The following is a 27,678-nucleotide window of genomic DNA, read 5'->3' as shown; positions in this document are numbered from 1 at the left end:
ACGACTCATTCTCCATCCCAATTAATTTGACCTCTTCTTAGCCAATCAAAAGAGCGTTCTTTGTCGATCCCTGTCCTGTAAAGCTCTTTTTTTTTTTAAAAAATCTTCCTGCTCCTTTGTCATTCTCCCATTTGTCAGAACACATCTGCTGATATTTGTTTTTGTAGTTTTCCTATTTTTTTTTCTTTGCAATCACTGGGGCTGTGTTTGTTTCGTTTTCCTGTGTAGCATCCATCATTTGCACCTGTTTTTAAAGTTTGTTGCCAAATGGATTAAGAATCCCTTTTCTGGTTTGTTCTTTTCTTGCTCGTGTACAAATCCCATCTGATGGTCTGTTGAGCTTTTCCCATACTCCGCTAGTCCTACACACATTGTTCTGTATACTTGGTTAAGCTCCATCAAACCATCATTTGTCAGTATGTCTACGTGTGTGAGATGTATGTGTGGCAGCTTCACGACGAGCCTTTGCTCCTGCAAAAAAAAAAGTCTGATACACTCAATTGCAGATGAGTCGGTCAGTCTTTTCCTTATGTTAAGTAAAATGATGGAATCTCTCATTGCTGTAACCCTCAGGCATTATTTTTTTTTAACAACTTTCAAAATTTTTACCACCAGTAATGCTTCTGCCCCTGCTCTTCTATTGCACACATGATGCTTCTTTCAACCCAACAACGTATTACTGTATTATGGTTCAAACAAGAGATCATGCCCATCTCTGCAGACAATAGTATTTAACTAAGCAATGAAATAAAATGAAATTATGACATTCTGATACAAAATTACCAAGACACCAGAAACGTGATACTTGATTTTCATTATTAAACCACCCAGAAGAGTGTTGTGTGACGCATCATCTTCAAGAACATATTGGTGTCACACACGAACTCATCATTCGCCACAAAAGGTCATTTGAAAGTTGAACTCGCTGCACACCGTTTATATGATCCAGGCAGACAATTGATAAGGGTTGGACCAAGTCCTCGATATTGAAGAGTCGGAATGCATGAAATAGTCCCGATTCAAGGAACATGATAACAAACTCAATTATTTGCTTTTGTGCAAACATCCCCAAGTCCACCCCACTGAATCAGATCGTCGGTGGAATCAAGCATGACTGGTTGTGGCACCAAAATAAAGCAAAACTTGATACCCACCTGTCACTGTTATACACACACCCATTATAAATCGTTAAAACAAAACCAAACACTCGACTTCCGGTTCTGGGTTTGGAGTGTCGGCAGGTCTCCTTCAGGGCTCTCTGCTGACGATCTCAAAGTCACGTTTCCGGTCGTTATCTGTCCTGTTTTAACTGTTTATTTTCTCACCGACATGTTACTGCGTGTTCCCAGTTCGGTTTCGTTTCAAAAATCGTGCTATTATGTGAGATTTTGTCGACCTTGTCTTACCGGGTGCTTGAGGCCTACCCTTGAGGCTTGAGGCCTACCCTTTGTTTCCCCTCGGTGTACGATCGTGTTTATTTGTTTTTTTTTTTTCTCATCACCTTCAATTTATATCTTCCCCACTTTCCTAACGTCCTCCATCCCTCCCACTAATCACTCCATTTCATATCTTAACCCCCCCCCCAAAAAAACAAAAAAACACCTTTCTCCTTGTACACTCACGAGTCTCGATTCTTCTTCTTCTTCGTCATCCTCTTTTTCCTCCTCATATTCTTCTTCCTCGATTTTTTCTACAACAATTCCATGACCTAAGCTGTTGAAAACTCTCTCAAACATTAAAATAATAATAATAAAAACGATCTCTTATAATGCTTCATCTTCCTCTTCCACACGTGGTACTCTTTACTGTATCAGAATGCACTACTCTTTTGCTATTTAAACAGACTGCTCTCAATTCGACCTTTCCTTCATACCTTGTCTAAAAAATCCAACTGTTACAGCGTTTCTTCTCTCCATTCTCTGAATTCGCCTTTATTGCATCCATCAAGAAACGTGTTAAATCGCATCTCTGACCTAAAACTTTTAAAAACCCCAGTTTGCTATGAATGTTCGCTTTCCATTAACCATTCTTTTTTTCCAACTTCAGTGCCAACTCACCCCTCGAAGCTCTAACTCTTAAAGCAACCATCCACTCTTCTCCCTCCAAGCCTCTCTCTCACCTCTCTCAAAAACTCCCCCCTCACCTTTCTCCCACCATTCATCCCCCTCACTCACCCTTCTCAAAGTTACCCCCCTCTCATCCCCAAAGCTGCCTCCTTCCACTGCCCTCTCACCTCCATCTCTTCACTCCACCTCCTCAAATGCCTTCTTCCCCATCTCTTGTCCCCTCTGCCACAGCACGACAGAGCCTTTTCTCCTCCTCATCCGGTCCTCTCCCCGAGCTCTCCTGCAACCCCCCACACTCATTCAACAACCCTCCTTCCCTCCCCCGCTCGTCCCTTGTCCTAACCTCCCCCTCCCCCCCACCTCCTCCCTCTTCATTAAAAGTGTGGACCTCAAATATCTGGGGCCTTCGCTCAAACCTTTCAGATCTTTCCATACAGGTTGCCACTGACAAACCAGACATAATCTGCCGAACAGAAACTTTTCTCCCCCAAGACGTGTCTGACTCCCAAGTATCTCTCCCTGGTTACTCCTTCCTCCGGTATGACAGACCTGAGCCTCGTCCTGGTGGAGGCGCTGCTCTCTTCATCAAAGACTATATTCCTCACTCTCCATGCACTGCCCTCACAACCCCACACCCCCAGGAATACCTCTGGCTACGGATTCCCCTCCACTCCCACCTCATGTTTATTGGTGTACTGTACCGTCCAACTAACAGTGATGACTCCATTCAAGCCTTTCACTCAAGCTGACTGGCAGGGTCTCCAAGCAGCCATCAAACTTATAGACTGGTCTCCTACCGCTACTTTCTCCAACATCAACTCATCCGGGGAATTCTTTCAAAGAAACTTGCTCTCCCTCATGCACAGATTTATCCCCTCTCGTCTTCAGTTGTCCTACCCTTCCTCCCGCCCTTGGTTCACTGAAGCTTGTGGTGAGGCAGTTGTCCTGAAACAACTTGCCTTTGCCTCATGGAAAGAAAACCCAACAGAGGGCAATCTCAGTTCCTTCCATAAAGCTCGGAACAAGTGTGTATCTACCCTCAGGAGAGCAAGAAAACAACATCTTTCTAATCTCAAGTCTGAACTCTCAAACCTCTCTCCCTCAAAATCCTGGTGGCATGTAATCAAATCTGTTTATGGCGTATGTTCCCCCTCAATCCCTCCCTTACCTCAAATATCCGCACTGCTGATACCGCACATGAAAAGGCTGAATGCCTAAACTCGGTGTTTGCAGCTAAATATTGTGTCCAAAACCCATCACTTTCTCTCCCCACCTTACCCAGTCACACCCAACTGTCCCTGGACTCTGTGTCCTTTTCTCCTGACAAGGTGGAGAGCTTGCTGTCAAACCTCGCGTCAGATTCTGCAACCGGTCCAGACGGTATCAGCCCACGTGTCCTCAAAACCTGCTCTTCTGCTCTTGCTCACCCTCTCTCTGTTCTATTCACCCTCTGATTTGCTCAAGGCCATCTGCCATCTGCTTGGAAATCAGCAAACATCACTGCCCTGCATAAAAAAGGTGCAAAAACAGATCCCTGCAACGACAGACCAATCAGCCTTCTCCCAATCATCAGCAAGGTTACGGAATCCATCATCGCTTCAGACATTAAATCCTTCCTCTTCTCCAATGGCTTGATTTCCGATCATCAATTTGTTTTCAGACCAGGTCATTCTACACTGGATATGCTGCTTCTGCTCTCCCACCAATGGATGGAGGTCCTCAATGCCAGAGAAGAAATCCGAGCCGTATCCCTGGACATATCACGTGCTTTTGACACAGTCTGGCACCCTGCCCTGCTCACCAAACTCTCTTGCTCTGGTATCCAAGGCCATCTCCACTCATGGCTCGCAGACTTCCTCTCCTGTCGCAGTCAACAGGTGGCCCTAAATGGAGTTCTTTCATCCTCTCTTCCTGTCCAGGCTGGACTTCCTCAAGGTAGCATTCTGGGCCCTGTTCTTTTTCTGCTTTTTATCAATGATCTCTCCGACTCTTTGGAAAATCCTCTATATCTCTTTGCTGATGACACCACCCTCTGCCATGCCATCGGTCATCCCTCAGACCAGCAAGCAGCAGCTTCTTCGCTCAATGCAGATCTGGATAAAATCACAAACTGGTCCAACACGTGGAACATGTCTTTCAATCCGGACAAATCTCACACTCTCACGATGTCTCTTCGAAAGGACCGTTTGGAACCCCCCCCCCCCATCCACTTTCTCAACAATCCTCTAGAAGTCCTTTCTTTCAAGCTTCTGGGTCTCACTATCTGCCATGACCTTTGCTCTGAAAGCCACATTTCAAACCTCGCCTCCAAAGCCAGTCGCCGACTGGGAATCCTCCTTCGTGCAAAGTCCTTCCTCGGCCCACCTGGGCTCCTGACCACTTACAAAGCTTTTTGTCTGCAGCCTGATGGAGTACTGCTCTCCCCTCTGGGCTGGTGCTCCTGCCTCTCACCTTTGTCGGCTTCACGCTGTGGAAACCAAGGCTTTTCGGATCATTGGCATCTCCCGCAATGAGGCTGTCTTTGGGCCTCTCACTCAATCACTGCAGGATGGTTGGTGGTCTTTCTGTCTTCTACCATCTCCTCTCCAGCCTCGCCCCCCCTGCTCTCTCTGCGATTTGTCCCCACCACATTTCTGCAGAGCGCTCAAGGTCCGCCAACAACCCCCTTCTGGTAAAACAACCAAAATCACAAATCACTGCTCACCTTCACTCTTTCATTCCTCTTTTTTCCCACCTTTGGAATAAACTCCCTCACTCTATTCAATCCCATTCTTCCCTCCAGGCCTTCAAAACAGCTGTTTACCACCACCTATCACCCCCCATCCAAATCCTCGATCTTTTCTACCCCTGATAATCCACCCAAGCCCACCCCCTTCAAATTCCCTGCTTTCCTTCCTGAAAGTCCTGTAATGTCCATCTTCTATTCCCCATGTTCCCCGTCCCATCCCTCTCCCTTCCACAGATCTCCTAATGTCTCTGTTCCCCACTCTTTTGTCCTTCCCACGCCCGCCCCTCTTGTCTCATGCCGCCCTTGCTGTGCGTTGTGTGTTAGCTCTCACGAGCCTCGACAAGGTATACAAACAAAAAAAAGATATATATTCCACCGAAGTCCCCTCCCCTGTGTTATGCTCCATCGTGACGAATCTGTGACTGATAACACAGGTAAGCATCATCCTATTACATTGTAGGAAACAAAAATAAACCTGGACAAGTTGATGAATAAAGAAAGTGGATTTTTAAAACCAAACACCAACGTGTGATTCATTTTGACTCAATATTACTGAAAACAGGAGAACAAGTTAATTTGGTAATCACACTGGTAGTTCCCATTGTGTGCTGCCTTTTTGGCTGCTGGCTGCATCATCGGTTTGGGGCGTGGCTATGCCGCCGATGCAGTGCCCCTATTACCAGTACACTGGTGCTCATTTCACTGACCTCGGAAGGATGACAGGCTGAGTCAACCCCCTGATGTTAATTCAGTGGTAAAAAAACGGGGCTCGAACTCAGGACACTCGGATCCCAAGCCACCACCCTAACCGCTAAGCCAACACCAGGCTACCGGTAGGTTAAAATAAACATATTTACTTTGAGTTAACCACTCTTATCCCATCAACAACCAACAAACTGTTGAGATGCTTCAAAGTGCAATCAGAAAGACAAAGTTTACACAAGTTGGTAGTTTTAATCATCAGCACGCAACCCCCCCCCCGCCGCCCCCCAACTCCATGCAATTAGAACGCTCTTCAAATCGAATAATATGAACACTATACATCATAACACTATTCTCGATCCATTTCTCCACACACTTTTAAAACAACATTCTTGTTCAACTTACAAATATCATCATGATTATGTTTTTTAACTGGGAATTTATTCGTTATTAAGATACAGTACAATGAACCCCACATCTCCCCCCACCACCCCCCCCTAACGCCACCATCTTCCAAATATCAATTAATTATACTTCAAGCAACAAACCTTAAAAATAGTCCAGGGAACAAAGATATGAGAACACCACAAGTGCTAAAACGTCAAAACATCACGACACCTGTTCGAGGAGTTTAAAAACAGAGAGGCAACACTAACCTGTCGATGCCAGTGGCAAGTTTAAACTCCATCTGCTCAATCACTTCCTTCTTCTTCTGCAAACATCCGGTCATCTTTGAAGAAGAGCTGAGGAATCCGATAAATAATCGTCATATACCAACACAGACCTAACCTATATTATTTTTAAGTGCAGATTATTTCTTGAATTGAACCAAGAGGGTCCTCAAGCTTGCCGTTTGCCCATTACAACATGGCTCCCAATACACGCTCGGTTTGCCCATCACAGAGGAGACCATGAGGTGAAGCCATGCGTGTAGGCGTCTTTCCTAGCCAGCCAATTATTCTTTAACCACCAAACTATTGATATTTGTGCACAGAAATAAGGAAGCAAGCATCCTCAATTTTCTGCATCCAACCTTTACAGCAAGTTTAAAGGAAAACACAAACTTTTCAGCAAGTTAAAGCAATAAGCACATCAGTGTAAAAACTTATCGGTTGTTAAACAATCGATTTATTTGAACAAACATCCCCAGTGAATCACGAAGAAAATATCAGATTAATTTCCTTTTAAATCTCTGCTAAATAAAACAAATAATGATATGTGACATTGAGCACAGACACACACCTGATCAGAGGCATGAGGTGATCACTGAACTGCTTGTCAAATAGGTGGAAGATTGTGTTGGCTTGATGGACCACATCCAAGAAATAGAGGGAAGTGTTTCTGGAATCAGGAGATGGGATGGCTTCGGAGAGAGATATGGGGGGGGGGGGGGGAGGAGGTGACACTTACAACAAAAAGTCATGAATTACATCATCGACACCTCGGAGCCTCAAACAGAAGTTTCAACAAAAACGAACAATCATTCACTCGATTTATTATGCGGTGAAAGTTTTAATCCACAAAATACACACAACTGAGACAGGCTTGCCACAGCATCCCTCTTCGCACAAATTGAAATAAGTCAGGTCAGCTACCCGAAGCATGTCTTTCAATGGAACAAAGTCCTATGCTCTCACTCTGTACTTGCACAAGGATTGACTGTCAAAGGACACACAAAATACAACCCTCCACCCTCCCCCATTCGACGATCAAACAACCCCCCAAATACAATCCCCCACGCCCCTCCATCTTCCACCCTCCCCCAATCGACAATCAAACAACCCACCAAATCCAACCCTCCACCCCTCCATCTTCCACCCTCCCCCACTCGACAATCAAACAACCCCCCAAATCCAACCCCCACCCCCTCACCCACTCGACGATCAAACAACACACCAGATCCAACCCCTCACCCCCACCCAACCCCACTCCAAATCCAACTCCCCTCCCCACCCCAAATCCACCCTCTCACCCCCACTCCCCCATCCCACCCCCACTCTCACTCGACTGTCACACAACACACCAAATCCAACCCCCCCCCACTCTGTACTTCCACAAGGATTTAATGTCAACCCACCAGATACCCCTCCACACCCAATTTTTAGCTATTTCGCCTGACAAACCCCTAGAAGAGGTGCAATCCCTGAAGCTCCTTGGATCTTATCAGAATGAAGAACCAGTCTTGCTCATGGAGACCCATGTCAATCTGCATGTCCCCATCCCCCATATTTATTAAATTTACTTCACCTTCCTGTCCTTTATCCCTTCTCTCTCTCCTCCTCCCCTTTTTATTTACTCCTTTTTAAAAAAAAAAAAAACTTTCGTTTTTCTTACTTTTAAAAGTAGTTTTAGTTTATTTATCCTACAACTATCTTTCGCTTCTAGTATGTTAGCCCATCTGCCCATACAACTATTAGTAGAGCGGGAGACAAGGTTTTGCAATCGCTTGTGTGTGTACACATGTCTCCGTCTGTCCAGGCCACAACCTTTTTACCATTTGACCTTTCGTCCACAATCTTTCAACAAACCTTTATTATGAGAATATGGAGAAGACTACTTAACAATTGGGTCAAAAGGTTACATAAAATCATCAACTTTCATCCGATTGACTTGAAATTTGAACAGAATTTGTACATTGGGTCACTGAATTAGTTCACCAATCAAAAGCTAGATGCCTGTTGCTTTTGCTGTCCAAAGGTCAAGGTCTCAGCCACTGATTCAGGAAGTACCGGTCTATGCCCACTTAGTCTGTCTGTCCAGGCCATAATTATTATTTTTTTTAACCATTTGAAATTTTGTCATCAAATTTTCAAAGAATCTTTATCATGAGAATATGGAGAAGACTAATAAATAAATTTTACATTTTTTTTTTTTAGCTGTTGTTTTCGTCAAGTTTAGTTTGAGTACAAAGTGGACATGGATGGGCTTTGCATTTTGGGATGCGTTTGTGTATTTTTTTTGTCCACCTATTCCCTGTTATTTAACTCCTCCATGAACAACAATATACGTGTACAAAAAGTTAAATAAATAAATCAAAACTTACCCAGAAGACCAAGTTCCAAAGCATAGTCCATGTGTTCACTGCAGAGATATTCCACCACAATGTTGAAAATGCGAACAGCATTCCGAGGAAGGTCTGACTGATCTGACAACTAGGAGGGAATTGGTGAGGACGACAACCCGGAAACAGCAACTTTACTCTTGAGGCAAGAAATAATTTACAAAAAACAAAAAAAAAATAGACAACTTCTATCTCTGTGTCATCCTCAATTCCTTTTCATGCGAGTGGTGCTATGTCTTATAGAGTCGTAGTGTAAAGCCCAGATTAAAACAACTAAACATCAAGTAAAACCTCACGTTGTACTCCATAATACAGACCTTCTGACACCTCTCAAACGCCATCTTGGATTCCTGTAGAAGGCTCACGACGACATCCTGAGACAGGAATGTTTCACCGTGCGTTTCCACCACTGGACTCAATGGCAGGTTCGTGCGCTGCCGAATACGTTCCTTTAGATCTTGGATGCTGTGGAAAGACAGCGTAACCAACCAACAACCATTTAGCAAAAACTCAACAATAAAAGGCATACATTCTCAAAAGGGGTAACAATGGCATTTCATTAATGACAGAACTACCGAGTACAGACGTGCCGCAACTGTTACGGCACACGTGTCAGTTAGGCCGTCTCCAATGTTCTTGCTCGAGATGGCAACCTAATCCCCACCATAGTCTTCAGAAATACACTTCAACCAACCGCCGAAAGGCTAATAAGAATAAGGTTTAGTTTAAATAAGGCAATTTAACGACACATGGAAACTTACAACACGACTTACATACCCACATCAATCCAATCCCAGCGTGTGCATATCTTTCTCACTCATTCTGAGCAAACCTTCAACACTGTACTCGAACCATCTGCTGTCAAAACCATGACATCTACGGTGGTTAAGTAATCCCATCAGTCCTTCGAGAGAGAACCAGAAATGTCTGATGTCGTCAAAAGTACGACATCTTCGGCAGTTATGGACTTTGATCTTCTCTTCATAAATTACCAATCAATTTCAAATTTAATGAACCGAGGACCTGTACACTTGAACAGTCAGCACTTCTTTGTGCCACATTTAATTAACCAACACCATATAAACACATTCGAGTGTTAAAGAAAACGAAAACGTGGTACACATTCACAGCAACAAAATGCACCTTTTGCAATGACATTGAACTCACGTATAAAGTTTGAGTCTCGAGCTGATCACATTCATAACAGGAACAGCCAAGAAAATGGTTAAGAGACCAAAAAGGTGAGAAAAACATTTTCTTCGGGAATGTCAATGCTCACATAAGAACGTGGATACAATATCCATCATGCCCAAGTAAAGTTAATTGCACTCCGAGCTCCTCTGCTGACCTTCCGATGGCTATTGGCCGTTTTTGGTGATTTTTGGACTCGTAGAAACGCTGGAGGATGAGAGAACTGCGATTTCTGAGGTGGTCAATTTCCATGTCAATGTAGTTCTCCAGGTAGGACAGAAATGCAGCTTTGGTGAGCTTGGCCAGATATGCATGATGGTCTGTACCAATGTTGAGGTCTGCAAGATGCTTGGATAGTGTCAGTGTTCTGGGGAACGGGTTCGGGGGGTCGCAGGGGGTGGGAGGAGGGGGGAGTGGGTGATAAACAGTAGCATAATGCAAGCGGTAAAACCAGAGTTCAAGTGTGAATGAGATTATGTTTAAAATAAGCGATAATAATGTTACCTTGATGTTAGCGTCTCTCACAGGCAGGGGTGGATACTGAAATCTTTTTATGGGGGGGGGGGGTTCACTTAATGTTAAGATGTTCTCATATTGTGAAATATACCGCCGAGGCTTATTCAAATCAATGTAGTTGTTGAGGAAAAACCGGTTAATCTATCCAGAGCTAGCAGTGTCCGACCATAAATTTACTTTCTCCACAGGAATCTTTGGGAATATCGAGCTACTTGATGAAAAGGCCTCAGGCCTGCCACTCACCGATTCTAAAGAAAAGCTGAAGATTTTGGAATCTTTGCGACGGATCTTTACAACAACAATGTAAATACACAAATCAATGAAGATATCAAACGGACAAGCACAAAATGGGGTGAAATGACCCCGAGCACGAAACCTGAACTCGCCAGTGTGGATAATCAGATCATTCATTATAATCATGGACGACGTAGCCACTGAAACGTTGAATTACCAGATGAAATAGTTCAGGATTGTTCTGCGTTTTGCTGGAGGACACGATTCCAAAAATGTTGCCTTTCTCTTCGGAGCCAGAACTAAACACCGAGTCACGGGGATTAACACAGAACCAGCGGAGAAAAGTATCACGGCTCGGATTAATTGCAGAGTGAAAGCAAAAAAGGTGCGATTGCCGATTGTCCAGTGAAACCTCGCACGACGATCATGTGACATAATTGTAAGGACGGAGGGGAGGGGGAGTTAATGTGCACCCAGTGAACCACTCCCCCCCCCCACCCCTCCACCTCTGGATCCACCATTGAAATGGATGTCACGGTTATAAAAACAAACAAACCAAAAAAACCCTTGAAAATGCATTTCAGGATGTCATGGATTTACACACACCAAAGACAACAACCTTTTTATATCGTTTCTTACTCAGTGCCAATGGTATTTGATCAAAGGAAAGTTTCGTTTATGTGGTGTGGCAAAAGAAACTAACAATGTGCAGTTGGCAGGTGGAGTCACAGATGTAGCATGGGGGTAGTGACGTGAGACAGCGAGATAATGCAAGGACTCCTCAACATTCTGGTGGCATCATGGCCTGTTCATTGTTGTGAGGATACATATGCAGACGTAAGTATGTTGAGATCAAGATCCATCAACAGTGCCTTGAAAAAGTATTTACACTCCTCGACTTTTGTCACATTTTGTGTTACAGCCTGAGTTTAGAATGAATTAAATTAAAAAGAAAATTTGTCACCGATCTACACAAAATAGTCCACAATATCAAAGTGAAAACATGTTTTTAGAAATTGTTACAAATTAACTAACAATGAAAAGCTGAAATGTCTTGAAATGTTGCTGCGTTTGAGCCTGGGGAGTAACTACTGAAATCTCATCATCTGGGTAATTCCCAACATCTTTGTTCTTTGTTTCTTTCACATTTCTTTTTCATTGGTATTTTTTTTTTCACAATACTCTTTTCATTCTAATTCTTGCTTTTTCTTCTCTTTCACCTCTTTTACTCTTGTTATCTATCTCGCCAAGTTGAAGTGAATTATTGCAGAAATTTTTCTGCAAGGCTGCGCCTGGATGCTGCGCCTGGATGGGTTTTGAGGGTTGTGGAGTAGCGGCTGAAACCCGAATCCTGTCCAGGTTCCTCCTGATGATTCCACCTTTACTCTTTACTTCTTCTGGTTCCTTCTTGGTCTTCCATTTCATTCTGAAGGCACTGCAGATCTATCTCATTGGAGATTAATATCTGCTGAATACGTTCCTTTAGATATTGATGCTCATTACAAGAGATGTAGAGAAAGATATCTCGATAAGGGACTGCAAGAATGGCTTCGAGGTATTCACGCTCGCCTGGGTTCGAATCATGACCCAGCTCCAAACTGCCATCCTGGTTGGTGTTTTATCAGGAGGGCGATTCATCAATGTGTGCCATCCATCGGATGAATGTTAAACTGGAATCCCGTCTGCCGGCATTAGTTCATGGACATTTAAAATAAATAAATAAAAAACATCCCACAGTTTCCTTCGCAAAGAATAGCCAAGCCATTGCCAGAACCCTGATTAAATTACAAATTCCTGCCATAACTACTGCTGGGATGGCAAACCGCCCAGGATGACCCCAGGCTAAGAAACTGCTTCGGCAAAACCAACGCTGTAACACAGAGCATGGCACATTGGATCAGATCTGGATATAGAGAAAGGTATCAAAATGTAAAGATAGATATCTCGATACAGTAAAAGCTGCGTTATCCAGTAGTTTACAAACTGGAACACTCTACCAACTGGCATGCGAGGGATCTCAATCAAGTTGTTTACAAACGACCACACAGCTGACTCACCGATTATTACCCCCATCAAAACAGAGAGAGAGAAAGAAAATCGCGAAACCGAGTTGACCCGGCCTCAGCTGTGAAGACGAGACTTTCTTCTCGATGACCTTTAATCGATGACCTTAACTGTCGCACACTCAGGGTTCAAGAGCTGTGTTCATCCATCGTAAATTCACACCATCCGAGGTGCCGCAAATATCTCTTGGCGTCTCAAAACGTCAGACATTTACTTCCGTATTTTGAAAACCCTTCAATAATTTAAATGTTTCCCTGAGTCAAGGTTCAACGTACCAAAAGAAAAAAAAACCCCATATCCTAATCGTCACCATTATGCATCCGGCTCTCTCTGCCCAAAGACCAATCACATGATCCCAAATCTTGGGTCGGACATGCAAGTGAAAACACGGGGGAAGAAGAAGAAATTCACCTTCCAAAGCATCAAGAATTCTGTTACTTCATCGAGCAGTACTAGTAGGAAGAGAAAGCGGATTGTTTTCACAATCAACCAGAAGGTTGATATAAGGGGGAGACTGGAAAAGGGAAGCAATAGTCATTAATTCATTGATGTGCAAGCACAACGTCAAATCATCAGGAGAACAAAAGTCTGCAGATCATGATCCAACCAATTTCCAGTATGGTGATGCAAGCAAGTGATGATAATCGACTTCAAAGTTTTACCGAAGCTGACATTGAAGAGTGGTATGAAATGGACCATGTTTTGACTGACTGAAAGTCAACAGTGTTGTTGATCCATGGAATGAAGTTTAACAACAAGACGACAAATCAGACGAAGAATACTTCTCAACTGAGCATGCAGCAACACTTGGTGTAATGCAGGGGAGTGTTCCATTACAAATCAGCGAGTAGAACGCTCGCAAAATGGCTCAAGCACTCAAACAAAACGGTTGATGAGGAACGGCTGGCTTGGCAAGCGATAGCAAGCTGTTGGTAATGGAACATACCCCTGATAAAGGCCTAGACATGCTTGTGAAGTTTGCTGAAAAGCAGAAAGCTTTCAACATCAAGGAAGTGATGCAGCTGCACCTCATACAAGAACATTTCATGAGGAAGAGGCAAGAAACAATGTATCAGTCCGACATAAGGAAATGGTTCAAGAAAGCCTCTGGAGTTCAACAAGATGAGCCTGATAAGTCTGAGAAGGTTAAAATTGACACTGTAGATCGTCCATCAAGTTCAAAAGACGAGTTTATGTTTTATAATACAGGTACGTTATTGTTTTGCATAATTCATTGGTAATTACCTTTATTCTGCACTGTAAAGATGTTATTGTTTTGCCTATTTTTCACAGTCAAAGTTTAAAAAGTTGCTCTTTTGTACCATTCCGTGTAACACTTAGATAACCAGCATATTTGATTAACTGGCAGTGGCAAAATCCCACAAGTGCCGTACAACGCAGCTTTTATTGTCTAGAGAAAGACATTGAAATGTAGAGAAAGACGTCGAGATGCGGAGAAAGACGTCGAGATGCGGAGAAAGACGTCGAGATGCGGAGAAAGACGTCGAGATGCGGAGAAAGACGTCGAGATGCGGAGAAAGACGTCGAGATGCGGAGAAAGACGTCGAGATGCGGAGAAAGACGTCGAGATGCGGAGAAAGACGTCGAGATGCGGAGAAAGACGTCGAGATGCGGAGAAAGACGTCGAGATGCGGAGAAAGACGTCGAGATGCGGAGAAAGACGTCGAGATGCGGAGAAAGACGTCGAGATGCGGAGAAAGACGTCGAGATGCGGAGAAAGACGTCGAGATGCGGAGAAAGACGTCGAGATGCGGAGAAAGACGTCGAGATGCGGAGAAAGACGTCGAGATGCGGAGAAAGACGTCGAGATGCGGAGAAAGACGTCGAGATGCGGAGAAAGACGTCGAGATGCGGAGAAAGACGTCGAGATGCGGAGAAAGACGTCGAGATGCGGAGAAAGACGTCGAGATGCGGAGAAAGACGTCGAGATGCGGAGAAAGACGTCGAGATGCGGAGAAAGACGTCGAGATGCGGAGAAAGACGTCGAGATGCGGAGAAAGACGTCGAGATGCGGAGAAAGACGTCGAGATGCGGAGAAAGACGTCGAGATGCGGAGAAAGACGTCGAGATGCGGAGAAAGACGTCGAGATGCGGAGAAAGACGTCGAGATGCGGAGAAAGACGTCGAGATGCGGAGAAAGACGTCGAGATGCGGAGAAAGACGTCGAGATGCGGAGAAAGACGTCGAGATGCGGAGAAAGACGTCGAGATGCGGAGAAAGACGTCGAGATGCGGAGAAAGACGTCGAGATGCGGAGAAAGACGTCGAGATGCGGAGAAAGACGTCGAGATGCGGAGAAAGACGTCGAGATGCGGAGAAAGATGTCGAGATGCGGAGAAAGACGTCGAGATGCGGAGAAAGATGTCGAGATGGGGAGAAAGATATTGAGATGGGGAGAAAGATAGTGAGATGGGGAGAAAGATATCGAGATGTCTGGAAAGATATCTAGATATGGAGAAAGATATCTACATATGGAGAAAAAGATATCTCGATTGAGAGAAAGATATATTGATAGAGAGAAACATATGTAGATGGAGAGAAATATATCGAGATGTAGAGAAAGATATCGAGATGGAGAGAAAGGTATCGAGATGTAGAGAAAGATATCGAGATGTAGAGAAAGGTATGTCGATATAGAGAAAGATATCTAGATATTGAGAAAGATATCCAGATGGAGAGAAAGATATCCAGATGGAAAGATATCTAGATGAAGAGAAAGATATCGAGATGCAGAGAAAGATATCGAGATGCAGAGAAAGATATCGAGATGCAGAGAAAGATATCGAGATGCAGAGAAAGATATCGAGATGCAGAGAAAGATATCGAGATGCAGAGAAGGATATCGAGATGCAGAGAAGGATATCGAGATGCAGAGAAAGATATCGAGATGCAGAGAAAGATATCGAGATGCAGAGAAAGATATCGAGATGCAGAGAAAGATATCGAGATACAGAGAAAGATAGAGATATATTGAGAAAGATATCGAGATGGAGAGAAAGATATTGAGATGCAGAGAAAGATAGAGATATATTGAGAAAGATATCGAGATGGAGAGAAAGATATCGAGATGCAGAGAAAGATATCGAGATGCAGAGAAAGATATCAAGATGCAGAGAAAGATATCAAGATGCAGAGAAGGATATCGAGATACAGAGAAAGATATCGAGATACAGAGAAAGATATCGAGATACAGAGAAAGATATCGAGATGGAGAGAAAGATATTGAGATGCAGAGAAAGATATCGAGATATATTGAGAAAGATATCGAGATGGAGAGAAAGATATCGAGATGCAGAGAAAGATATCGAGATGCAGAGAAAGATATCGAGATACAGAGAAAGATATCGAGATGGAGAGAAAGATATTGAGATGCAGAGAAAGATATCGAGATATATTGAGAAAGATATCGAGATGGAGAGAAAGATATCGAGATGCAGAGAAAGATATCGAGATGCAGAGAAAGATATCGAGATGCAGAGAAAGATATCGAGATGCAGAGAAGGATATCGAGATGCAGAGAAGGATATCGAGATGTAGAGAAAGATATCGAGATGCAGAGAAAGATATCAAGATACAGAGAAAGATATCAAGATGCAGAGAAGGATATCGAGATGCAGAGAAAGATATCGAGATGCAGAGAAAGATATCGAGATACAGAGAAAGATATCAAGATACAGAGAAAGATATCGAGATACAGAGAAAGATATCAAGATGCAGAGAAGGATATCGAGATGCAGAGAAAGATATCGAGATGCAGAGAAAGATATCGAGATACAGAGAAAGATATCGAGATACAGAGAAAGATATCGAGATACAGAGAAAGATATCGAGATACAGAGAAAGATATCAAGATGCAGAGAAAGATATCGAGATGCAGAGAAGGATATCGAGATGCAGAGAAGGATATCGAGATGTAGAGAAAGATATCGAGATGCAGAGAAAGATATCAAGATACAGAGAAAGATATCAAGATGCAGAGAAGGATATCGAGATGCAGAGAAAGATATCGAGATGCAGAGAAAGATATCGAGATACAGAGAAAGATATCAAGATACAGAGAAAGATATCGAGATACAGAGAAAGATATCGTGATACAGAGAAAGATATCGAGATGGAGAGAAAGATATTGAGATGCAGAGAAAGATATCGAGATATATTGAGAAAGATATCGAGATGGAGAGAAAGATATCGAGATGCAGAGAAAGATATCGAGATGCAGAGAAAGATATCGAGATGCAGAGAAAGATATCGAGATGCAGAGAAAGATATCGAGATGCAGAGAAAGATATCGAGATGCAGAGAAAGATATCGAGATGCAGAGAAGGATGTCGAGAAAGAAAGATGGAGGATGCCTAATGTCTAGTCCCTGACTGCGAGCAGACATAGCAATCATAATCATCAACAAACATACACATATCAAGTAACATTAACGTATTTTAGCAGGTGTAGGAGTCGATTTCTTTGTCAAAACACGAAAAAGGCTGCCATTTTGGAAAAAATAGCTGCCGGCGGCCATTTTTGGGAGGAAAATTCTAAAAATCGGCGAGTGGGATTTTATCCATATTGGAAAGCTACGACGGGTAGCCAACTTGACTAGCGCAAAAAAGTTGCAATATGAAACACCCTAATATATATATATATATATATATATATATATATATATATATATATATATATATATATATATATATATATATATATATATATATATCTCTACATCTCGGTATCTGTCTATCTTCGTCTGTCCTTTCCCCTTATTGGTCCAGCAATGTCCATACATAGATTAGCCAGGAGATTATAATTCCCCAACTAATTGGCTCTCACATCAGTCCAGCATTGTGTTAGCGGAGAGCTCAGCCGCCTTAATCAAGATCCAATAAAGATAAAAGTGGCACAACCGCCAAGGGTGCGATTCCCCGATAAGGAGATCGAGTGTCTCCCAGTTAATCGGAAGCGAGATGGAGGACACTGGGTCAGTGTGGTTAAATTATTGGCATTCTGGTTAAATTATTGGCGTTCACAGTCTATTAACGACCCGCCATGACACAGACTTATTCGTGTACAACGGCCTCGATTCCTGGGGATATACCTCCCCTCCTTCCCCTGCGAACCCGGATCCGTAACAATATCGAGATATAGAGAAAGATATCTATATAAAAGAGCAAGATATCTAAATGTAGCGAAAGATATCTCAATACAGAGAAATATAGCAAGATATAGAGAAAGCTATCCAGGTGTTGAGAAACATATCTAAATGTAGAGAAAGATATCTAAACAAAGTGGATACAAAAGCATTCAGCCCCTCCAAAGTTTTCACATTTTGATACCACCTGAGCTGATTTTATGATGCTTTCAAAACAATAAATTAACAGGGAAAATCAGATGATTTTCTGTTGCATAAGCATTCAATCGCTTTGCCCAATTAACCCTAAATCACTTCAGGAGCAAATTATTTGTTTGAAAGGTTACAAAGTAAATGTAATAAGTTTCACCTGTATGTAATCAATGGTTTAACTTGAAAATTAAGATCCTCCACTTATCTAAGGAGTTTTAAAGAGCAACTCTTTAAAGGTATAGATAAAATAAGTGTAGATGAATTATTCAACAGAGTTGACAGTGATAGAACCAGGGGCCATAGCCTGAGAGTAAAGAAGAGGAGAGTTAAGACGGTAGTAAGGCAGGGGACTTTTACTCAGAGAATAGTTCATGCATGGAATGGTCTCCCTGGAAAGGTCGTGGCAGCAGAAAAAGTGGATAAGTTTAAATTAGAATTAGATAGGTACCTGGAAGTTATGGAGATCGAGGGGTATGGAGATGTTGGCAGAACTTTCAGGTAGTTTGAGTATTGATGGGTGATTGTATATGGAGTGCTGTTGGTGGGGGTCTTGTCAAGGGGGGTTGTGTGGTTGATGTGTGTTTTTAACCAAGCCCCTGCCCCCTCCCCTGAGGGGAAGAAAAGGAAAAAATTATAATAGTAAAATAAAATAAAATAAAACAAAAATTCATTGATTAAAAACTTTTTTTCCATTTTCTTCCTTGGATCTTGTGTCAATGGGTTGGTGTGGTGTTCGCGCAGGCATGATGGGCCGAATGGCCGCCACTGATGTTGGATACTGAAACTTACTTGGTCAACCAACAAGGCAAACATGAAGACCACGGATCTTTCCAAAAAAGTTAGACATTGTGGTGGAGAAGTACTGTTCAGGATAGGGTTAGAAGAAGATTTCAAAGTCCCTCACATTTCAGCAGAACAATGATCCGTAGCACAAAAATAAAGCCACAATGGAGTGGTTGAATAAGAAGAAAATTGTTGATTGATGAACCATCTCAGATATAGAGCTTTGCAGATCTTTCAAAGTCATTGTTGGATTTACCGTGCCATCCCTCACCAGTCTCCTGCTTGCCCGGCTGCTGAGTTTGGATGGGCGACCTGGTCTGGGTAGAGTCTTTTAGTGGGGCAACTTAGCATAACAATTGTGCATTTTGTGAGGAAAGCATCAAATTTGGCACACCAGTAGCCTATCATATTATGAACAGATTTGGATATTGGGCCATCTCAAAATTTTTGATGGCAGTGGAAAATGGCTGCCACATCCATCAACGGCTGAATTTGAGATGGCCCAATATCCAAATCTGTTCATAATATGATAGGCTACTCGTGTGCCAAATTTGGTGCTTTCCTCACAAAATGCACAAATGTTATGCTATATTTAGCCAAGTTGCCCCACTATGGGTGGTATAATACATCTTTCCACTTCTTCGTACTCATCGTACTCAAAGGGATAAGATGCATCATACCACCCAGACTCTACCCAGACGAGGTCGCCCATCCAAACTCAGCAGCCGGGCAAGCAGGAAACTGGTTTGGGATGGCACGGTAAATCCAACAATGACTTTGAAAGACCTGCAAAGCTCTATATGTGAGATGGTTCATCAATCAACAATATCCCGTTCCCTTAACGAAGTGGGCCTCGATAGACAGGTGGCAATAAAGAAGTCATTACTGAAAAAGACTCATATAAAAGCTTGCATGGAGTTTGCAAAAAAAGCATCTTAATAATACTACAGGCATGTGGAGAAACGTTTTGTAGTCAGACGAGACAAACTTTGGTCTAAATTCAGAATGTTACGTCTGGTGCAAACCTAACGCTGCACATCACCCAGTCAACACCATCCCTACTGCCAAGCACGGTAGTGGCAGCATCATGTTATGGGGCTGCTTTTCAGCAGCAGGGAGTGGCAAGCTTGTCAGGATAGAAGGGATAATGGACGGTGCAAAGTACAGGAGAATCTTTGATGAAAACCTGCTCGAGTCAGCCATGAATCTGAACCTAGGTAGGAGATTCACATTTCAGCAGAACAATGATCCGTAGCACAAAGATAAAGCCACAATGGAGTGGTTGAATAAGAAGAAAAGAAATGTTCTTGAGTGGCCCAAAGTCCTCACTTGAACCCAATTGAACATTTATGACGACAGTTGAAGATTGCAGTCCATCGACGATCCCCATCAAAGTTGGCAGACCTAGAGCAATTTTCACATGAAGAAGGACATGGATTTCACCATCTCACTGTACAAAGCTGGAACAGACCGACCCAAAAAGAGTCGCAGCAGTCATTGCTGCAAAAGGTTCTTCCACCAAGTACTGACTTGAGGGGACGAATACTTTTACAAGTGAATATTGATTTGTACATGTTTTTTTACAGGTATTCCTGACATGTAGTCTTCTTCAACTATGGCAGTGTTTAGTTTGATTATGAATAAAAAAGAAAAAAAAGAATCGCTTCGATTATGAATAAAAAAGTTCATTTCGAAAAATTGTTTTTGCATAATTCATCTAAATGTGTCATTATGAGGAGGGGGTGAATACTTTTGCAGGCCACTGTACAGAGAAAATATCTAAATATAGATACAATAAACATCTAGTTCTATGGTTAGTGTTCGGGTTGAAACAGAGATAGATATCGAAAGATATCGATCAAGTGATGGAAAGATAGAAAGAGTATTTTGTACAGGTGGATGAAAAAGTGCCTTAAGAGCCAGATTTATTTTTCATCGATGTGCCAAATACTACAAAAAAAATGTTCAAATTGTATCACCAAAATGCGAAGCAAATGATGATGTTGCCAAACACAAAATGTGTTGTCACCATTAAGAGAAAATTTGCATGTGTTTACAACTCCACATGCCAAACGAGGAAAGAGAGTTACGGTCACTCACCGGCTGTAGAGTTCATGGAACCTGCAGAGATACTGTTCCACATCATTCTTCTGGCTTTCCTCAAGCCGCTCATGCACATAGCCCTGAAACAAGATGAATATTCACATTAAAAAGTTTTTTTTTAATGAGGTGGGCATGTCAAACCTTACTAGGTTATTGGTTTCAGTCACAAGATACCTGGACTGTGGAATTGTTTGGTTTTAATAGAGGGGAAGGCTCATGAAAGATATACGAAACAATAAGAGAGGGCAATAAACAGCAGAGCAGAGAGGAACAGGCAAACCATGGACACAGGGAAATCATCCAATGATGGACTGTGCTTGTTAATAATGAAAACATCTTGTTTCGATAGCCAATGGTAAAGTTAATTTCTACCTGCTGTGTATGAATCTCCCTGACATACTGACCACATGATATTGTTGTGGGAATTATTTATTGGGGCACAACTGTGCATAGGATAGCGTATCTTGTTATTGGGTGTTTGGATATTGGGTATTTCGATATAGACACCCAGCAGGATTAAAAACAAAACCTGTCAAAGGGCGGAGGAGCTCCTTGTGAGCCAACGGCCATCCATATCTAGTGCCCAACTGTGTCTGCGGACGTCCTCCTGCAGTTGAGTTACTTTTTTATTAGGAGGTTGGTTGCAGAATTTGCACTCCGGCCACCGTAAAACCCTTCATTCCGCAAAACACAAAAACGCAAAAAAATCTGAAAACCCACTCCGTGGGAGTACCTCCTGTGCAACTTCCCTTTGCAGGGCAGCTCACCGGATGACGGGATTGGGGCAAAGCCTTCGGGATTCCCAATCTTCGATGATAGGAGGGAAACCACGGGGTAACATCCCTGGGTCAGATTGCGGGAGAGTGTGTCGGAGTGGTGCTGAGGTGTCGTCCACCAGACGGCGATCTCCTTGGGTTAACCTGAGGCGGTCCCTTCGGGTAGGTGCCTGGAATGTCCCATCCCTAAGAGAGGATGATCACCTGTCTCTGTTATCATCTGAGCTCAAGCGTTTGGACATCGGGATTGCAGCACTCTCTGAGGTTCGGAGACCGGATTGCGGTGAGATAATGGTGGGTGGTTACACCTACTATTGGTCTGGTTGCTCTGATGGTTACCATACCCAAGGAGTTGCTGTAGCTGTGTCCAATAAGCTGACCCCAATGATAATTGAGGTAACACCGGTCAACGAGCGTATTATGAGATTAAGGATTCGTCACTCCTTAGGTGTCATTTCCCTGGTCTCTGTTTATGCTCCGACTGAGGCGAGTGATCTCACCGTGAAGGACACATTCCACACCACGCTCGAGTCTGTGGTTGATCAGTGCCCCAGACGAGATACACTTCTAGTCTTGGGAGATGTCAATGCATCGACTGGAACTGATCGGGATGGTTAGGAGACATGTGTTGGTCCCCATGGGTCAGGAACTATGAACCAGAATAGCACTAAGTTCCTTGACTTTGCAAGAAGTCATGGACTTAGGGTGGCTGGTTCATGGTTTCAGCGCCCACAAGCTCATCGCTGGACATGGTATTCCAACGCTGGCGGTGTGGCAAAGGAGATTGACCATGTCCTCATTGACGGTCGTTGGAGGATGATCTAGAACTGCAGGGTCTACCGGAGTGCTCAGTTCCTCAATACTGACCACAGGCTTGTTGTAGCAACTCCAAAGCTGCACCTTAAATCCTGGAGAATGGTACCATCCCAGCCTAGGCTGGATGTTGGCAAGCTCAGGGATGAAAGAGTAGTTGAGGAGTTTGCGAACAGGCTGAGTGGACACTTGGGGGGTCTGGGTGCTTTGGGGGGTCCTGAAGAGTTGTGGAGTGCCTTCAAGACCACCATCCTTGAAGTTGCCGGTGGATGTCTTGGAACTCACCGAAGGGCAAAGAAGAATTTTGTCTCTCAAGGGACACTGGATACCATTGACCAGTCGCAGGGCCAGGCTGAATGGCAGAGCTGAGCTGTTCAGAGAGCTGAGGCGTAAAACTGTACGTGCACTGATGGTGGACAAGGAGGCCTATGTGCGAGGAATCTGTGAGGGGGTAGAGCATCACCTGTGGACAGGTGATTCTCGTCCCGCTTACAGGAGAATTCACGCATTGCGTTCATCCAAGCCCATCCCTCGGAGCACTGCAGTTCGAGCAGAGAGTGGTAGGCTCTTGACAGAGGAGTCTGAAGTGAAGGCCCGCTGGGCCGGTTACTTTGAGTGGTTGTACCAGGCTGATCCCCCAGCTGTCGAGTTGGACGTCAAGGGTGTTACAATCCCTGTTCCTGACCCTCGAATCAACTGTGGTCCACCTTCGCTTGTGGAAACACGGGCTGCGGTGGACCGGTTGAAACGGGGTAAAGCTCCAGGGATCTGTGGCATCCATGCTGAACTTCTCAAGGCTGGTAGAAATGCTGCACTCGTGTCGTTGCATGCAGTTTTGTGCTCTGCTTGGAACACAGGCATCATCCCAACTGATTGGAAGAGGGGCCTTGTTGTCCCTCTCTGGAAAGGGAAGGGTGATCGCCAAGACTGCAACAACTACCGAGGGGTGACGCTGCTCTCAGTGCCGGGCAAGGTCTTTGCTCGGATAATTCTTGATCGGGTTCGCTACCATTTGCTTGAGCACCAGCGTCCAGAGCAGTCAGGCTTTACACCAAAGAGATCAATGACTGACCGTATCCTTGCTCTTCGTGTCCTCACCGAACGCAGACGAGAGTTTCGGCAGGGTCTGCTTGCAGCCTATGTTGATCTCTGTAAAGCGTTCGATTCAGTGAATCGGGATGTCCTCTGGAGGATTCTTGGTCTTCGTGGGGTGCCACCAAAACTGACCGATCTGATGTCTGAACTCCACTCTGGTACTGAGAGTAATGTGAAGTGTGGTGGTACCATTTCTGACTTATTTCCAGTTGTTACTGGAGTTCGTCAGGGATGCGTACTGGCCCCCACACTTTTCAGCACTTGTATAGACTGGATTCTAGGGAGGATGACGGAGAGATCAAGCTGCGGTGCATCGTTTGGGAATGTCAAGATCTCGGACCTTGATTTTGCAGATGATGCAGTCATCTTTGCGGAGACTTTAGATATCTTTTTGGGGGCCCTCGAGGTGTTGAATGAGGAGTCGGAGCCGCTGGGATTACGGGTTTCTTGGGTCAAAACTAAGATCCAGGCTTTCAGTGACATATTGGATGCTGCTGTCCTGTCTGTGTCTGTTTGTGGTGAGGATGTTGAGGTCGTGGAGAGATTCACTTACCTTGGCAGTGATATTCATGTCTCTGCTGGCTGCGAGTCAGAGGTCAATAGACGTCTGGGTCGGGTTTGGGGAGTCATGGATTCACTGGATCATGGGGTGTGGCGCTGCCGGTACCTGTGAGGGAGGACGAAAGTCCGAGTCTTCAGGTCCTTGGTACTTCCAGTCCTGCTCTATGGATGCGAGACTTGGACTCTGACCAAGGATCTGAGACGGAGACTTAATTCCTTTGGTACCAGGTCTCTTCGGAGAATCCTTGGCTATCGCTGGTCGGATTTTGTGTCCAACGAGCGGTTGCTGAGAGAGACTCGGATGAGATTTGTTACCTGCATAGTCCGTGAGCGTCAGTTGCGGCTGTATGAACATGTGGCTCGTTTTCCTAACGCTGATCCTGCTCACCAGATTCTCTCAGCGAGGGAGTCTCATGAGTGGAGGAGGCCAGTGGGCCGACCACGTGCCTCATGGTTGCAGCAGGTTGACCATCATCTCAAGCAGATGGGGATGGGCCTGGCATCTGCCTGGGGGATGGCCAGACGGAGGCCCCTGGAGTACCGGCGGAAAGTGGACGCAGCGACGCGCTGTTCTGGCGCAAGCTCCCATACCTGACCTGATAGGGTAGTTATCTCCCAAATTGAATGCATTAGAATAAGTGGGAGGCAATTTAATTTCGATATGAGATGTGTCTACTGGCTCGGTGGTTCCACTCCGCAAGGTATTGTGGTGGATAGACACGTGATCGGAACAACCAAATCGGTCAGCTGCCGCGATCGCTTTGACCAAACCCAGTTCGCCGGGATTCAAGCCAGGCAACTGGACAAACCTGATGACTTCAACAATATGTTACAAAATTTCGCAATTGCACTTGCTCTCGGTCCGATTTGGCACTGAACCCAGCAATTCACATCAACGTTTCAACTGCAAGATGTCCTAAAACAAGTATTTTATTTCGAAACAAATTACTGATTCGAAAGCAATCTGAATTTTCAAAAATCAGCAATCCAATTAATGATGCTGTTCTGTTCTTGCGTATGGAAGCTTGGCTGCTGGGTAACGAGCATTTCTTGGAAGTGCGGTTGTGCTGCTGATGCTGTGGCCCTCTACGAGTACACAGGTACTCATTTCACCAACCTCGGAAGGATGACAGGCCGAGTCAAGCCTACCTGTTATTAATTCAGCAGCCAACGTGGCTCAAACTAAGGACCTTAGGATCCCAAGCCAGCCACCCTAACCACAAATCCAAGACCAGGGTTATTAATGATGCCAACGGGCACACACACCCTCTGGGCGAGAGTACCCGAATCAGCCAAACCCAACACAGATGGCCACTTAGTGTCCAGGGGAGTCAGAGAAACGTAAAATTGTCAAGGATAACACCGGGATCAATGTCGTAATCATCAGGATGAGTCATGAGGCGAGGAAATCGTTTGATAAAGATGCCGCACCATAATCACCAATATTGTAACTGCTATGAGAGGTGAGGAAACACAAGGTTAGGAAAGCATGGGATTTGCCACACCACCTAAATGGAACAATGTTTGCTGAAACAGACAGATACAATAACAATAGAAACAAATAACGACGATGGGATGGGAAACGACGATCACACCCAATTTGTCAGTGCTGCAACCAATCGACAAGTGAAGGGAAAAATGGGCACACCAAATTGGTTAGTGCCACGATCATTTGACGAGTGAATATTGGAAACATAGCTACAGCCACACAAGCTCTATTTACTAGAAGATAGATAGATTTGTTAACAGAATATTTTTTCTCCATCTGACCAACACAATGAGATTACAAAATGGCAATTACAGTTGAAAGACATCAAAAAAAAATTAGAGTGAAAAACCCCTTTTTCAAGAGCAAAAGCAAACCTTGAGCTTTGTTTCGTAGATACTCTGGACAAGACGAGCCATCACGTTCTCAGGAGACATGAACACCTCCCCAACTTGGCGGCTCACATGCTGGCAAAGCAGAACAGCTTCCTCAAACGGGTCTCCGAACAGAAATTTTCCCTGTAACAGCAATGGACCACAGGCCTATTCACAAACACAAACGCGTGCGTTGACAAATATCAATTTACAAATCGGGAGGAAACGCCTGGATATGCCAGCAGTGAATCCTCCATTAAAATGGACAACAAACACATCCTTTACCCAATTTCCAAAATTGAGAGAAAAAAAAGCGATAATGAATTGTGAATACACCAAAAAAATGGGGTAGAGGCTTGTTATGATGGTTTGCTTATTCCAAACCATCATGACCTGAGTGAGGAGATTGGCTCCCTATACCTCTCCAGCCAGCCCGGTACTCAGTGGGATAACTGAGTCACCCCCCCCCCCAATCGGGGTTTCCTCAATGGGTGGGTTTGTGAGTAACCCTTGTGGAACTAAAAACAACATCCACAAAAGGGGCGAAAGCAACCTAGCTTTGTTAATGGTCAACTCACTACGCTGGTGGAGTGGTGACACGTCAGCGGAAACCGCTCACCAAAACCTCCAAACGAATTACAACATAGAGAACCACACTGATACCCTTTTGAACGTGGAACCCTGAAGCGCGCCAGATGGGATTGAACCTCCTGGAGATAAAAAGTAATAATCCTTTCACTTATTTGCAATATAATGATGTCTCACACTTAAAGCCTACATTGGACAGTGTGTGGTTGAAGATGCGTGAACAAAGAAGCGTGCGAACCTTTACTTAGGATGCTGGAACGTAACCATGCTTAATTTTAAGGAGTAAAAAACAAGAAACATAAAAATAAAATTAAGAGGGATTAAATCTCAAAAAAAAATAAATAAATAAATAAAACTAAACATGGTAGGAATGACACCACATTACGATACCACAATATGACACTACAATTCTCTTATGGAATATCATCATGACATTTTTTAACATTTTACTTTTGTTGTGGGATTGTGATGGAAAAAGAAGAAGAAGAATGAAGAATGACACCACATTTCGATGCCACAATATGACAAAACAATCCTCTGATGGTTTACCATCGCAATGTCTTGTTTTGAGAAGGGAAGAACCACAAGAAGAAGAAGCACAAATTGGTGTTTCAGCAATCTCTCATTGTGGTACTTTAGCGATGTGTTCTGGCGTCTTTTATAGTCTTGGTAGTTGAGAAAACGCTCAAGAATAAAAGGTATGGCTTTTAAATGCTCATGACTTCACTTTATAGGATTTTATGAACATATTGTGTACACATTTGAATGGGCGGCCATTTTTTTATCCCTCTATCCCTATTTTATCCCTTTTATCCCTCATTCCTCTATATGGAGTACTACCATACTCCACGATTATGATCTCGCACCTGAACATCTGATGGCCACGTTGAAAAACTACCATTATGACGTCATTGCTCTTAGTGAAACTCACATCGCCCATAAGGAATCATGCAATGGTCACATTGTGACGTCAGGTGGTGAAACCCACGACACGACACAGGTGTTGGTATACTGATGTCCACACCGGCAAAAAAACAGCTGCCTTGCTCCGACTACATCTCAGATCAAATTATGGCTACTCGTTTTCGGTTGAGGAAAGGTACCCTTCTATTTGTCTCTGTCTATGCATAAACATCAACTGCAGCGGATGACATTATTGATGCAGCGGATGACATTGCTGAT

General features: G+C 43.8%; 1 protein-coding gene across 2 annotated transcripts in view; it reads right to left on the bottom strand.

Annotated features, from left to right (window-relative positions):
• Window positions 1-27,678, bottom strand: part of EXOC5 (exocyst complex component 5) — a 78,732-nt gene that overhangs the window by 14,017 nt on the left and 37,037 nt on the right. For both annotated transcript variants that reach the window (XM_085887195.1, XM_085887196.1), the window contains exons 9-15: window positions 25,912-26,052; window positions 20,801-20,883; window positions 9,906-10,115; window positions 8,875-9,022; window positions 8,540-8,648; window positions 6,739-6,859; window positions 6,153-6,239 (exon numbers count right to left, since the gene is read on the bottom strand). In XM_085887195.1, coding sequence (XP_085743321.1) covers window positions 6,153-6,239; window positions 6,739-6,859; window positions 8,540-8,648; window positions 8,875-9,022; window positions 9,906-10,115; window positions 20,801-20,883; window positions 25,912-26,052 — 899 coding nt within the window. The remainder of the gene's footprint in view (window positions 1-6,152; window positions 6,240-6,738; window positions 6,860-8,539; window positions 8,649-8,874; window positions 9,023-9,905; window positions 10,116-20,800; window positions 20,884-25,911; window positions 26,053-27,678) is intronic.

This window comes from Eptatretus burgeri, chromosome 7 (assembly GCF_056783735.1).
Source record: "Eptatretus burgeri isolate ZD-2024b chromosome 7, Ebu_testis_v1, whole genome shotgun sequence".
NCBI lineage: Eukaryota > Metazoa > Chordata > Myxini > Myxiniformes > Myxinidae > Eptatretus > Eptatretus burgeri.
This window is presented reverse-complemented; position numbering and strand designations above follow the sequence as displayed.